The following is a 13689-nucleotide window of genomic DNA, read 5'->3' as shown; positions in this document are numbered from 1 at the left end:
TGCCACCAGACAGAGGTCAAATGGTTCAGCTTCAGTGCTGTGGTGCAATGCACGGTAGCTGATAGAACACAGAAGATCCAACTGAGATAAAAATCAATCAACTGAATAACATTTATAGTAATACAATTGTTGAGTCTCATCCGGGTCACATGATCACCAGCTCACAGCCAAAGGGAAGAACGACTGGAGCAGTTCCCAAAAAGAACCACATGTAAAAGCCGTAAAGCGATATAAAGCTGCTGATAGAGGCGCCGCGTCTCATGACAACGTTATCAGTAAGTCTTTTATACACGCCAACTGTTTATTATAAAAGAAGGAAATAACATCAATTCGTATGAGCAGCAAACTGGACCTGTGCCGCTGGCAGTTCCTGCAATATCGGCTGTAAAATGTGTTTCTACAACTACAATGTTCCTCGTTTGTGCAGTGGAAGGGGGCACGTCCTGGAAACAGATCTGTGGTAGCAGTCCTCTGGTGCGAATCATCCTTGTGGTTTGATAATCAGCCTCAGCTGAAATATTGCGAGTGAGATAAAAAACAATTGTCAACAAACACTCCAGTCTCGTAAATAGTTCTGCTGGAATCCGTCTCCCTTCCACACGTGCAGTAGATGAAGTGCTGCTCCCTGATGTCAGGACGATGCCCTAAACCATAAAGGTTTGCAAGCAGGCTGGCTGCTGCCCTGTTAATATTTCAGTGGGGCTTGACACACTGAACTACATTTTGAGGGTACGATGACACACGCAGCTGTAGTTTAGGGGTTTGAGAGAAGGGAGAGAGGATGTGAATGTAGGGGCAGAGAGAGGACTTTGATTATTGCCCCCTGAGCTGTGAGGAAATAGAGCTCCTGACTGGGTTTTAGCTCTCTCACACCTACAAACTAGTTTCTTTTCCCCAGCCGCCGCTAAGAAGGATTTACTATATGGAATAACAAGAAGCAATCTAGCGTAAAACTGGCAAAACCACAGCCATAAATCCTCTTTTTTAGGCTATGCCAGCAAGTTGTTTACTGTCTCTTTTTGGATAATGTCTGAAGTATTAAAATGTCAGAATTCCACTCAGTTTAAAATATCTATGTTTATCCACAAGCAGACCCCTAAATATTGAGAAATAAGTGGGCATCACAAGAGCAAGAGTGAGAAAACCTCCGCTCTGACATCGTTTTAGGCGTCACAGCTAGAGGAATCTTTGGCCCTGAGGACTAGCATTCTTTTTAGCGTGTAAGAACGTGTTCGCTGCACCGCGCTACTGTTTAGCCTGTAACACACTGGCGTGAGGATCTCACAACGCTGCTGTGGTGCAGATGGTGCTCGCAATAGCCATAGCCTCAAAAATATTATTAAAACATATTTAATATATTCCGGCTGAACGATCCAGCTGATGGCCTTGGATCCAAAACAGGCGCTAACAGTTGCAGCGTTTTATCTGCTCAGCAGACCAGAACACCTTCCTCCAGTCGTCAGTGGGGGAGTTTTGATGGTCGCAGCCCACAGTTATGACCCAAGTATCCAAACACTGACCCTTGGACCATCTCACACACATTACACTGAGCACAAGTACCTACCAAGGAACCATTTTGACAAGATAATGTAATTTGTTGCACTTAAGGTCATAATGGTATGGCAGGTCAATGTAGTTTACCGTACTGTAATGGTCATAAATTATTCAGTGTGCTGAGTCATCGGGATCTTGTTCTGGATCTGTCTCTTCATATGTTTGTACGAAATGAAAGTAAAGCTGACATCTGCAGGCTGGTTTCCACAGACTCCAGCAGGGGTGCTGTGGCCGAGTGGCTCGAGCTGTGGTTCTGCTCAGATCTGAAGCAGGTTCACTGAAGATAAGAGCCAGTGCTGGGATGCTGTTGACTGCAAGTACCTGTGGAGATCACTGATGCTGCAGCAGCATGTTCACGCAGGGTTTAGCAGAATACAACCCCGAGGATGGGAGGGGTATATTCTTTATCAGATTTGCCCAAAGGATTTTTAAGATTGTTACACTGGGCCTGTTTACACGGCACTAACTGGGCATAATCAGATGACCATCATCAAAGAACCCTGGTTTACATGTTTCAGTCCTTCAGCAACCTAAAATCAAAGACATATGGATGGAAAAAGCACAACATCAATTCTGCCAGGTCACGCTAAGGAGTGGACAGTCCCAAATTGGAACAACATCTCTGAGAGATTCAGAAGAGGAGGGGAGTTTTGGAGGAGCTGGTATACAATCTGAGGAACCTCACTAGAGGAAAGGTCAAGGTCGCAGCCGCGTTTGTGTATCCATGATTGTTTTGGGATCCGTGCTTCAGAAAAGTTGGTTAGGGAGGGGGGTCATGATGTGGTGGCCCTTGGTGACACCGTGCATATGTCCAGCGGTACTGGGCAGATAACACAGGCTGGCTCCCAAATGGAGATCTCCACGGAGTCAGAGAAGGAAGTGGCTGTTTCCTGCTGATCTGCGTCTGAAGGCTGTCAAAACAAAGCTGCCCCTCGCTGCCTACTGTCCTCCAAACTCAATCAAACCCACAGAACCCTCTGAAGCCCACCTCCTTTAAAGCTTAGAGCACAAATGGAAGAAGTGACATTTTCCTGCAGGCTAAACAAAATGCCGACCGACCCCGGAGAGGCTTTACAGAAACGCACGGTGCTTCTTCTTCAGAAAGGAAAATTCAATGACTTAATCATTAAAGTTTGAGAAAGTAAAGTGGGCATGCGCTGTCCTGGGGGTGAACATGTAGGTGGGTGACCTGGAAGAGATAGACCTGGAATGCAGGCTGGTTTACGTCCAACCCTCAAAGTTACCTGACTCACGACAGCAAATCGGCCTGCTGTGATGGAATGTGCGAGAGGATTTTGTCCTCTGTGACCTGCTTCGTTGCAATTTGAACATTTTGGACCCTCCAACCACATGTGCACGGATGAAACTCAAGCCTCTCTTTGACCTGAGGTTAATACAAGGTTATCCTGTCCCTCTTAAAATGGTACAAACCAAATATGAGAGAGCCCACATCCTCTTCCCTCTGGTATTTTGGAATGGTTTATTTATCCCAGGAAAAGACTATAACCTATTATCCTGAGGGGTCCAGCTTCCTGCTCTTTGTAGTGGGGGGTGTGGGGTGTTACAAGGGGAAGAAAGATGGTTAAACAACCATTACGTGCATGGATGCTCACACCCTCCATCTTTCCCAAGTTCAATAAATGACTTTTACATCAAAATGAAGATTACACTTGACAGTTTCTACCAAGCTGTCACAACCGGAGCAACAGAGATAATCTGATGTTAGGTCAAATCCCAGGAGAGGCCTGAAGTTACTGGTGTTCCTCTGCCAGTGAGGTTTTTCTTGTCAGTGTACACAACACAGAGTAATCTCGTGCCCACTCCAGCTATGAGAACTGAGAAAAACACTTAAAAACACAGACTCAGGGAAAGAAACAGGGATGAAGAAAAAAGCCTCAGAATAAAATATTATATACAGTAAAACACATTTCTGCTGAGATAGTTCATTGATGTCCATCTCCACATACACTTACATCTCTTCTGAGGTGAAAAGTGCAAAAATAAGTAAACGAATGCTTATACTGGCCTCTAGAGGCGATAAATACAATTACACCAAGCAAAAACAACACCAAAAATAACCAGAATGTACTCTGGTACGACCTCATGTGCCATTAAAAACATTTCAATAAGAAACCATGTTCTAAAATAACTTCATGAGTCATGCTGAACAGCTCCTGGACAGTTTATAGTGTGAAAGTGTCACCCTAACCCTAATGAAAAGTAGCAAATCACAGCACGTCATCAAATGTTGATTTGAGCAACCTTCTCCCACCCTCAGTGGCCAGTGCACAGAGGAACATTTGGGGTGATGGGCTGCCGTCATGGTCACGCCATGACATGCAACATGGAATTGGGGAAATCCTGAAACAAGCCCACACTGGCCTGGTATGAACAACAGGTTATATTCCGGTTTTGTTTTAAAGGCCAGAAAAAATTCCCTGCTGATTCAGTGACACATCGGTCAGTGAGGAAAAGAAACATTTGCTCAAGCAATGTAAGAGATTCTATTCCGGAGATGACGAATGGTAAAGTCACCAACATATTACCCATTATGTACTCGTTTTATTTTAAAAACTCTAGCGTTAACCATTAATCTCAGCCAGTTTCCCATTTGGACGACCAAATAGTTTCTTCACTGTCAGCATCAGAGCAATGTGTGATGGCGTGAGAGGGACGGTTCAACTTTACAAGCTAATCTCACAGCATGAGTCAGGATTTAATGTGAAAGTTGAGCATTTAAAGCACAATCAACAGACACTTTTGAGCAGAGGGGTGCTTCCAGACATGTATTATCCTTTCCATGTTCACCATGACATGTGGCAGGGAGAAGGGTGGGGAGAGGGTGCCCGGGGATCCTTTAAGGATCAGCTAATCTGGTTTGCTCTTTGTTTGTAATCAGTGGAAATCCTCTTGAGCCTGGTGTAGAAAGCAGGCCTGACAATGAAGGGAAACAGGAGGATGGAGGAGGAGATGAACGCATGTCCGTGCACCTGCATCGCTACAGTGCCACCGGCATTACCCCTCCTCGGGCAGACCCCAAACAGCTTTCCTCCCAATAACTGCCTGGTTCTGAGAGAAAAATCAGTTTGGAATCTGTCAGCTTCAAATACCCAAGAATGTCACACACACCCTTCTTCCCACTGTGGTTTGTTGGCACAGCTTACCCACCCAGAGGCCCCCATCCTTCCTGACAGGGGGAAACACTTTAGGATGCAGCTCTCTTTAACAAAGGTTTGGGTGCAGAAACTGGCCATGAGTAGGCTGGTTAGGCTACCTTGTCAGCCTGAGCTCACCTCTCAGATCAGATAAATATCGCACCAAACCCTTAAGCTGCTTCAGATACAGAATCGCTGATCGACAGCAATGATAGTGAAACCCAGTCACGCAGCAGTCCAAAAGGTGAGCCAAGGAAGACAAACGATGCCACAGGAAGTGTAAAAATCCCCCGAGTGGGGGTGGTGTCAGTGGCTACCTCGGTAAACACCGAGCAGAAGCACCAGGAGCAGATTAAGTGAAGCATCCTGAGCTGTTTATCGATATCCTGCCCAACACCTCGCAGGGTGCTCACTTTTACAACAACATACGAGCGCTGTGTCCAGGCCAGAGGGTCCCGCATTAGTTTGTTCCCTGCCCGTCGCAGAAGATTGTGAGCAGGCACACGTCCGCTCCTCCACAAACACCACACAGCTGACTTTGTTTATCCATGCAGGCTGCAACCAGGCACACGGGGCAGACTCTGCAGCCACCGTCTTAGCGCTGAGCCGCGGAAAAACGAACAAGGAGCAAACCAAAAAAAGGAGAACAACAATCATTTTAAAAGCACTGATATTTATTAAGTCATCTCAGTACTTTCAGACTGAAGCGTCTTACTCAGGCTCCGCCCTTAAACCCGCCTAGTTTAGGTCCTGTGCCCCTCCCCCCCCCACCCAACAGGCCTACTGAGTGTGTCACAGAGAAGAATTCCAACAATGCAGAAGCTCCGGTACAGAAAAACGTCATTAGAGTTTATCCCTTCTGGCCGTGGCAGGTCCACCCAACAAAACGTGCAGCGCACAAGACGACGCTGTGACTTTAATAAAGCGAACAGCATGCATTGTGGGAAAGATAGAGCTACCCTAGTGAGGGGTCAACTAATAAAGAACGGCTTGTATACAAAAACCAAGCCACTTCTTTTTGGGTTTAATGGCCGTAAGACAAACAAGTGAATAAAATTTTCTGGGAATTTCCAGAAGCGCTAAGACAATCTTAGTAACTTTTACTTTCATCTTTACAGCAATGATAGCTGTCAACAAAGCGGGAGCTTCATAAAACAACTTAAATCACAGCACCATCAAGGAAAATCCCTTCCAATTATTTATTTGTTCCTATGTTTGCCTTATTGGCAAGTGTAATCTCTCAGGAAACAAGCTTTTGTGTGGGCTAATCACTTGCTAATCCATCCGTGTGTGTTGCACCACATCCGACAGCCAGATCCTAGTGTGATCCTGGTGGCGAGAGTGAATGAGAGGTCATTGACCACAATGCGGCAATGTCAAAGCGGTCAGAGGGACGGGGACAAGTCCAGTGAGCAGAGCAGATTAACGGACCGAGACCGGGTTGTTTAACACGAATGCCAGGAGCTCAACCACTAACAAAGTGAGCGCATTGTAAAGCAAGCAGGTGCCTGGAACACCACACACGCTGTTTTCTTACATTTAACCAAACATTAGCTCTGGTTAGAACAAAGAGTAGTGTGCACAACAGTGCACACGCACGTTAACGGTGAAGGATGAAGACGAGCGTTTAGCAACATTAGCCATAAAACATCCCTCTCAGTGCCATGTGTTTCTCAGGGCTTAATCCAATGATCTTAGCGTGTCAGCTGCTACACACGTGTTCGGCAAATATGCTGCCTTTGACGTGTGACACGGACCAAGACTGTGGTCGGCCTCCTGCTAGCGGGGGGCTGAACGCCACCCACCTTCAATTCATATACAGAAATCTGGTCTTTCACATGTCTCATGTGTGGGTGGGACCGTGTAAAGGCCCGTTTGTGATCCCATTCATGTGACTGTTGGAGGCAGATTTAATCCCAGCAGATGTACAGGCGTGTGTGTGTGTGTGTGTGTGTGTGTGTTTGCATGTGACAGAATTTGACTTGATGGATAGAACTTGCTCACACGACACGGTCTAAAACTGATGAGCTGCATGTAATGTTTTCAATCAAGAACTATCATCATTCTTAATAAATCATTTTCACCATGTTGTTATTTAGGATTAAGATATGCAGTTTATTGTTTTTTAAATGATCTGTTATTTGCTTAGCTTATTTGATGTTAATGATTTACTTTGATATATAGTAATAATTAAACTTGCAACAAATATAAGACTTTCACTAAATTATTTTCATTTAAGTAGAAAACGGCCATTAATTAGACATTCCATCTTCACACAACGCAACATTAAAGTGTCTTCCTTCATCTAGAAACTGAAACCTCTTCATTAAACTCTATCATTGCTGTTTAAAGCTTTTGGCCTGATTTGCTGACAGCTAATTTTGCTGAAATTAATATTCAAACTTAAAGCAAAAAGTCCATGATACCAACTGGTGAGTATGAGGGATGGTATCTCTTCCAGGCTTGTTATGTTATGGGTTGCTAGCTAGAGAGCCCAGTGCTGCTGATGGTCCTGAAAGGTTTGAAACCTGAATCCACTAACTGCACAAGCAGCCTTTCGAAGGAAGTGGACGCAGCCGTTTCAGGCATGCGGTTGTTTTAATTCTGGTGCCCTGACATCACTGATAGCTGCTAGTATGAAGGCGTTAACCAACATCATTCCTGGGTGGGAAATGGTTAGCGCGGCTAAACAGCCCTAAGAACTACAAGTAGTTCCTCCCATCAAAATAGAAACTCTACTCTACTCAGAGAATCCCACATTCATAAAAGGCTGCACTCTTTCACACAGCAGTTCATCCAGAGGCGGTCCGTTGATGGCCACAGATGATGCTGCCAGATTTACAGAGTTTACAGTTTACAGAGAAAAGCAAACTGGATTAAATCCAGTATCAGCACAGAGGGAAAATGAACAGTGATCAGCGCATCCTCCACAGCTGCCGACTCAAAAATAGCAACCCTAATAGTCTCCAGGATGGACATTTGATTGCTGAGCCCTTGATGCTAATCTATCTCCAAAGCAGGAAGTAATCTGTGATCGCAGGAGATTTGATTTTAGCTGCACTAAATGGTCAAAGGTTTGAACAGGTCTTCAGTGACGGAGCTCAACCAGCAGCTAAAAGCCAAGACAAGACCTAAATATGTTCTGGAGAGTGTAAACACGTCTCCCACTTTGCTCTGAGGAAAACAGTGTGAGCAGGCTCTTCATCAGCAGGCCTCTGTTATGGTAACCTCCAAAAACAGCCCTATCAGGAGGAACACTCTGACAAAGTGGGCAGCTTAGCAGCGAGCCCTGCCCGAAACATCTGCTCGAACCAAACACAGCGGCAGGAAAACTGCTCTGTCTAGGAAAGGACAACCTTGCGGACGCACTAAAAAAAAAGTGTGAGTGTGGGAGAGGAAAACACGGATACTTCCTGTTGAGGCAGGCGGGACGGAAAAATTCTGCTCATGGTGGCACTGGGTGTTCATCTGGTTTTTTGGACCAAAAAAATAGAACAAGTATGTTCATCCTGCTGAGCAAGCGGAGCTGCGTGTGTGTGTGTGTGTGTAATGGATCTGGCAACGCGAAAAGCAACAATTACGTAACAACATCCAATTCGATGAGGGCGTGTGACAACAAATCAAATCTTTGTTTTCAAAAAACATAGAAACGGCGTTCAGAGATAAGCGCGATCCAAATCCCTCCTTCAGACTCAATATGGATCCAATTCCGTCTGCTCCTTGGATCTGCTGTGGTGCTCTGCCGCGGCAGCGTTCGGCGAGCTGCAGTTCAGATTCGAACAGACGTCGTCGCCGTCGCGGCGTCCTCTCAGAGTTTCCACTCAAACTTGCAATTGCAGAGTGGCAAATCTGGTTTCTGTTTCTAAGCCAGGTGCCAACAAGTCGTGCCCCAACGCATGCGGGCAGCTTGAACAAGCGCGCATCAGTCCTCAGATTGTGGAGTCTTAACGTTCCCGTTCCAATGGCGTTTAGAGTTCAAAACTGCAGCCACTGCGCCAGCTGACGGGTGTCTGGGTCCTGAACGGGTCGGCACCTCCTCCTGGACGACCATCTTGCTGCCAGCTGTGGCACGCTGGGCTCCTGCTACGTCAAATGTGCCCCCATGAGGATGCAGGTGAACGTAGAACACACTGACAAGCTCAGGCAGATTAAGGAGTTAGACAGTAAATTCTTATGTGTAATCTAAACGGTTTCTTAATGGGAGCACTGGTTACTAGAGTGGCTTCATGAAATATTGACTAGTTCAGAGAACTAATCTGCTCTACCCCCTGGAGGACTGTTCAACCACACAGCAACAGAGGCAATGTATGCACCCCCCTGGCCTAATGTCCATCAGCCCTGACAGACAGAAGGACAGGGAGACAGACGGAGGTCAAGCTGATTACGTCCTGCAACCGCCGACCAGGCCAGTAATCTTCTAGAGCTGCTCCAAACACAAGCAGCTCACACTTTCGGACACTTTGCTCACGGCGTCGCTGCTCTCGGTTGCCCAATCTCAGCTCTGAAACGGCGTCTCCGAGCCACTGAAGTCCGGACGTGACTAACAGGCCGGCGTGAGAGGACACGACTTTAGCGCACAGGATGAACGTGTTCCGTCAAAACTGAGGGTGGAAGAAAAGCGCGTCAGGAACTTTAAACAATGAACAGAGAGAGGGAGTCCGGATCCCAGCCATCCAACCAGAGAGGGGGGGAGCGAGGGAGAGGGAGGGAAGGTTAGAGCCATCACGCTGCTGGAACATCTCACTGTGATGTGATACATTCAAGGCAGTCAGGGAAAAAACCAATGGATCATCTACATGATCCATCAGCCATTTTGATAGTGTCAATAACAAGAGGGAGTGATGGGATCACACGTGACCACCGCTCTCTCCCTCTGGCGCTTCAGTGCGTCAGCCGTGTGTTCTGGCCACTGACGGAATCACTCCTGCGTCATGACGCCCATCTGCGCCTCAGGCACACAGCATGAGCAACCGGGGATCCGAGTATGTCGGCATCAGGCACCAGGCGGTTAGGACTATTGATCACAATTACACAACCACCCCCCCCGGCCGCTCCACACACTCACTAAACATTTCCGGCTGTTATTGATTTGCCACACGCACGTTTTTACATGAATGACGCTTAAAGAAAACCCTCCAAAAGCTCTGGAAACAGCCTGGTGGACATGGTGGACATGGTGGACATGGTGTCCGCATGGACCTGGTGTCGGCAGGCTGCCTGAAGTGTGCGGGAACAGAGGGACGGCTCAGCTGGCCTCTCCGACAATAAACAAAGACAGGACTGAAGCCAGCGTGGGCCTTCGTGAAAATACACAAGTGTTTGGGAGAGGCAGGGTCGTGCACCGGATCCTACAGAGATGAGAGGAGGAGGCGCACGTGTACGCCACAGGTTATATCCTAAATAAACAGGGTTCCAAAAGAACAAGGTCCCCGCACCTCAATGGGCGACCACAACCACAATCACCTCTTTGTTCCGGCCACAGTATTTAAAGGCCTCACGGAGGAATTAATTACAATCTGGGAGGACAGTCGTCCTGTGTGCGTTCGCATTCTCCTCCCACTGAGAGATGACGGCCGTGCGTTCTCTCCTCGCCGTTGCCAGGAGGTCGTTTGTGTCATAGAGGGGTTAAAGTTAGACCCGGGTTAGACCTGGACCAGAAGCTCTGGTGAAACACTCAGAGTCCACTTTTATCAACGTTTTTTGGGAATGGCTGGTGTGAGGACCCGCCTGTTCTGCTCCTTCTGCCCCTGGTCTGCAGCTGGAGCTTCCATCATCCCTCAGGAACTTCAGTTGCCGTGGAGTCTTTTAAAGCATTCGTCGCTTATGGAAGCAGAGCACGGACCGAACATGTGCCCTGCAGAGTTCCCACAAGTCTTCCTCGGCCATGTCGGTTTCCCAACATGCATTCTTGTATCTGTATCTGCTCGCCTCCCTCAGGCCTTTCTGGCAGAGGGAAAAGTGAATAAATAATACAAAGGTGTGGTTGGATGGCTGGGATCCTGACTCAGGATTCCATTTCCCTGACAGAGAGCCTGGATGGTGTCTGTTTCTGTTACCTAGCGATATCTTCCAGGAAAGCTGGAACAATCGGACACAAACAGGGCAGAGACACAAACAAAGGGGCAAAGTCGTATTGTTCCGTATCTCCCGAGCGCCGTGGAAACAGACACCAGAGGAGGTGCTCATCACAGATGGTCCAAGGAGAAAAAGGGGGTGGTCAAATTCAGCGTTAGGTCACTGCCACTGGACACTTTTCACGTGTCTGAGGAAGGAAAGTGATGCCAAATGCTTTCCCTGGTGAGGAGGTACAATGTCAACTGTAGAAAATGCCTCCATCAGCAAATGATTTAGGACAGCAAGCAGGAAACAAGCCACAGCAAAGGTGTTCTTGTGTATTACCATACACTGATTACAACGGTTTAATCCCGCAGTCGCGCAGATTTACATGCTCCAGCGGTCCCAATTACACTTTTAAACAAGGGGTCAAACCGTCTTCATTTATTATTTCACGACCTCTTCTCCTCGTTTGCGTGTCAGGGTCACGCACTCTAAAGAGCTCACCCGTAAATCCTGCAGGTGCTCGCAGGTCAGCTGAAAATGTGCGTAAAAGCAAGTCTACGAAGATTTATTAGACAGGAGAAGGCTCCGGAGGGGGAATGGGAGGGTTAACAGTGTACTTACAACCAGAACTGACGTCCTGACCACTTCTGAGACGCTCTGCCTGAGCTCGGCCGCTGTGCCAGGTTTACCCAACCCCCGCGTAAACCTCCGGGTCTCCTGGTGCGCTGGAGTAGCCATTGTGGCGCACCTCTTCGCATCAATGAGCCTTCAAATCCACGATTGTCAACACAGTTTATAGGAGAATCATCACCGCTTCAGTCGTGTCTCCGATCCCCAGTGGGCACTTCAAAGCCGAGTTGTGTTGCGCCGCACCTATGAGTTGGTTCGCACCTATCCGTCTCATACTTTTCTCCTTTCCAGTAAGTTAACACGTGTGGCCAAAACTCAACGCGCTGCCTCCTTCCATACGATTTACTGTTGTCAGAATGGAGTCTCCGACGAGAGGGGTTTCATTGGCCGCCCAGCTACACACAGGAGGTGGATAATCTGGTTGCGTTTTCGGCGCACTCCGCCCATCACCGGTAAAGAGGCCGGCCCACTGCTGCGTGCGCGTTAGCTGCGGGGCCCGGACTTTGGACTAATAGCCGCAGGTTGAATTGGCGACCGAGTTAATGGTTTCATTTTCCCATTAAAAACATAGTTTAAAAAATGGATCTAAAATATCAAAATCACATATCTTGAAATGTTTGTTGAGCATCCGTGGCTCTGTGCCACCTGGACAAGCATCCTGAGAATTATACTTTAATTATAGGAAAGCCTTTGGACGAGTCATTACACATCCTTGGTGTCATAGTTGTTATAATAGCTGAGAGCGATACCCCAAAACCTCTTTAATGGGTAAGAGTAGGACCAAAAGCTCAATATACAGCACACATAACGAGGCTGGTGTTTCTAAAGATATCAAAATATTATAGATGTTTCTTCTGTTTTCATCATGCCTGTATGTATACCAAAATTATATGTAGTTATTAAGTACCCGAAAATTACATATGGTATACTTTCCGACCGAGTGTGTTGCTTTTCTACTTAACTATTAAAGTCAAAAGTTTTTGAACCATTTATTTTCACTTTTGGTCTCATAACCACTGGTTAAATATCCAGGGCCCTATTGTTTCTAATGTTGATCGCAATGTTTCGCGAGTGCCCCCTAGCGATACATGCGGAGGATGCGCTGCTGTTAAAAACTGGACCAATTGCTCCATCTGCTGGTAAGAGTTGGAATCGCACACCAAGTTGCACAACCATCATAAATGAAGATGCTGCTGCCACTACTACTTTCCATCGAGAGTAATGGCGAACCAGGTCTGAAATATGACGTTTTATTGCTTTCATTTCCAAAGAGCTCTCCGTCTGTCTGGGAAAAATGGCTGCAGTTCCAAGTCAGAACTGAAGTTTTTCCATTTAATTACACTTCACTGTAAAAATCCTGTCAAATGCATATTTCCATTCATTTTGACCCATAAAAAGAATTTGGCAGTTGAGCTCTGCCAGAACTGAAAGTTTCTTCTTTGCTTCACACACACCATCTTTAAAGCTTTCACACAGCGATGATGAATGTCACATTTTAAAGTAGTCTGAGGTGTTTTCGTACAACAAATAAAATAGAAATTGAATATTTACCGGAAACGGCAGCTTCACCTGACCAAACTGTGACTATTCCAAGGAAATTCTTTCAGATTTGCTTTTTTTTTTAACAACACATTGTGCTGACCAAAATATGTAGAGTGTTAATAATATTTAAAGGGTTGCCTGTTTAACAGTTTTGACATTTTTCATGGTTATGCATCCCCGTGGAAGCAAAATAGCATTAAAATACTTTCAGACACTGATACAGTATAAATCAGTTTGGCACTAAAGTTGCAGGACATTTTCAAAGCAGCAGTCTTCAATAAATTCAGCGAGTAATGAATAAAAAAACAAAAGCCATGACAATGTGGTGAGAGCTAAACCACCAAGGACAGAACACTGGATCTCAATATGGCCCTGCAGTTAAAGACAACCAATGACATAATGTAAAAATAGACAGGAAGTAGCCGACACTGTTAGAAAAGAGTATAAAATGACATCCTTAAAAAGACGTTTCAGAGTTGGGAGTAAAAAGAGCCAAAAATGTAGTCGAAACCAGCGGACGTGTCACCATTAAAGTGTTTAAAAAAAGCACCATATGTGCATGGCCACATGTACAAATGTTCCACGTATGTGTAGAAAAGAAAAACAGAGTCCATCAGGACAGGACCCGCGACGAGGAGATCCTACTCAGTGAGGCCGAGACTCTTTGTTGCTCGGGCCTCGAGCTCCGCTGGAGCTGAGAGTGGCGCTGCGGATGACCTCCATCCACCTGCAGGCAAAAAAAACCTTC

General features: G+C 46.4%; 2 protein-coding genes across 6 annotated transcripts in view; both read right to left on the bottom strand.

The window, feature by feature from the left end:
- The window catches only part of zmp:0000001200 (dedicator of cytokinesis protein 9), a 51946-nt gene extending 40113 nt beyond the window's left edge, over positions 1 to 11833 (bottom strand). For all 4 annotated transcript variants that reach the window (XM_029834978.1, XM_029835040.1, XM_011609364.2 and 1 more), the window contains exon 1: positions 11391 to 11833. In XM_029834978.1, coding sequence (XP_029690838.1) covers positions 11391 to 11507 — 117 coding nt within the window. In that variant the 5' untranslated portion in view covers positions 11508 to 11833. The remainder of the gene's footprint in view (positions 1 to 11390) is intronic.
- Positions 11834 to 12635: 802 nt separating this feature from the next.
- Positions 12636 to 13689, bottom strand: part of LOC101078966 (FERM, ARHGEF and pleckstrin domain-containing protein 1) — a 34117-nt gene continuing 33063 nt past the window's right edge. For both annotated transcript variants that reach the window (XM_029844400.1, XM_029844391.1), the window contains exon 27: positions 12636 to 13668. In XM_029844400.1, coding sequence (XP_029700260.1) covers positions 13587 to 13668 — 82 coding nt within the window. In that variant the 3' untranslated portion in view covers positions 12636 to 13586. The remainder of the gene's footprint in view (positions 13669 to 13689) is intronic.

Source organism: Takifugu rubripes, chromosome 1 (genome assembly GCF_901000725.2).
Source record: "Takifugu rubripes chromosome 1, fTakRub1.2, whole genome shotgun sequence".
In the NCBI taxonomy this organism is placed as follows: Eukaryota; Metazoa; Chordata; class Actinopteri; order Tetraodontiformes; family Tetraodontidae; genus Takifugu; species Takifugu rubripes.
The sequence above is the reverse complement of the archived record's forward strand: the minus strand, read 5'-3'. Positions and strand labels throughout refer to the sequence as shown.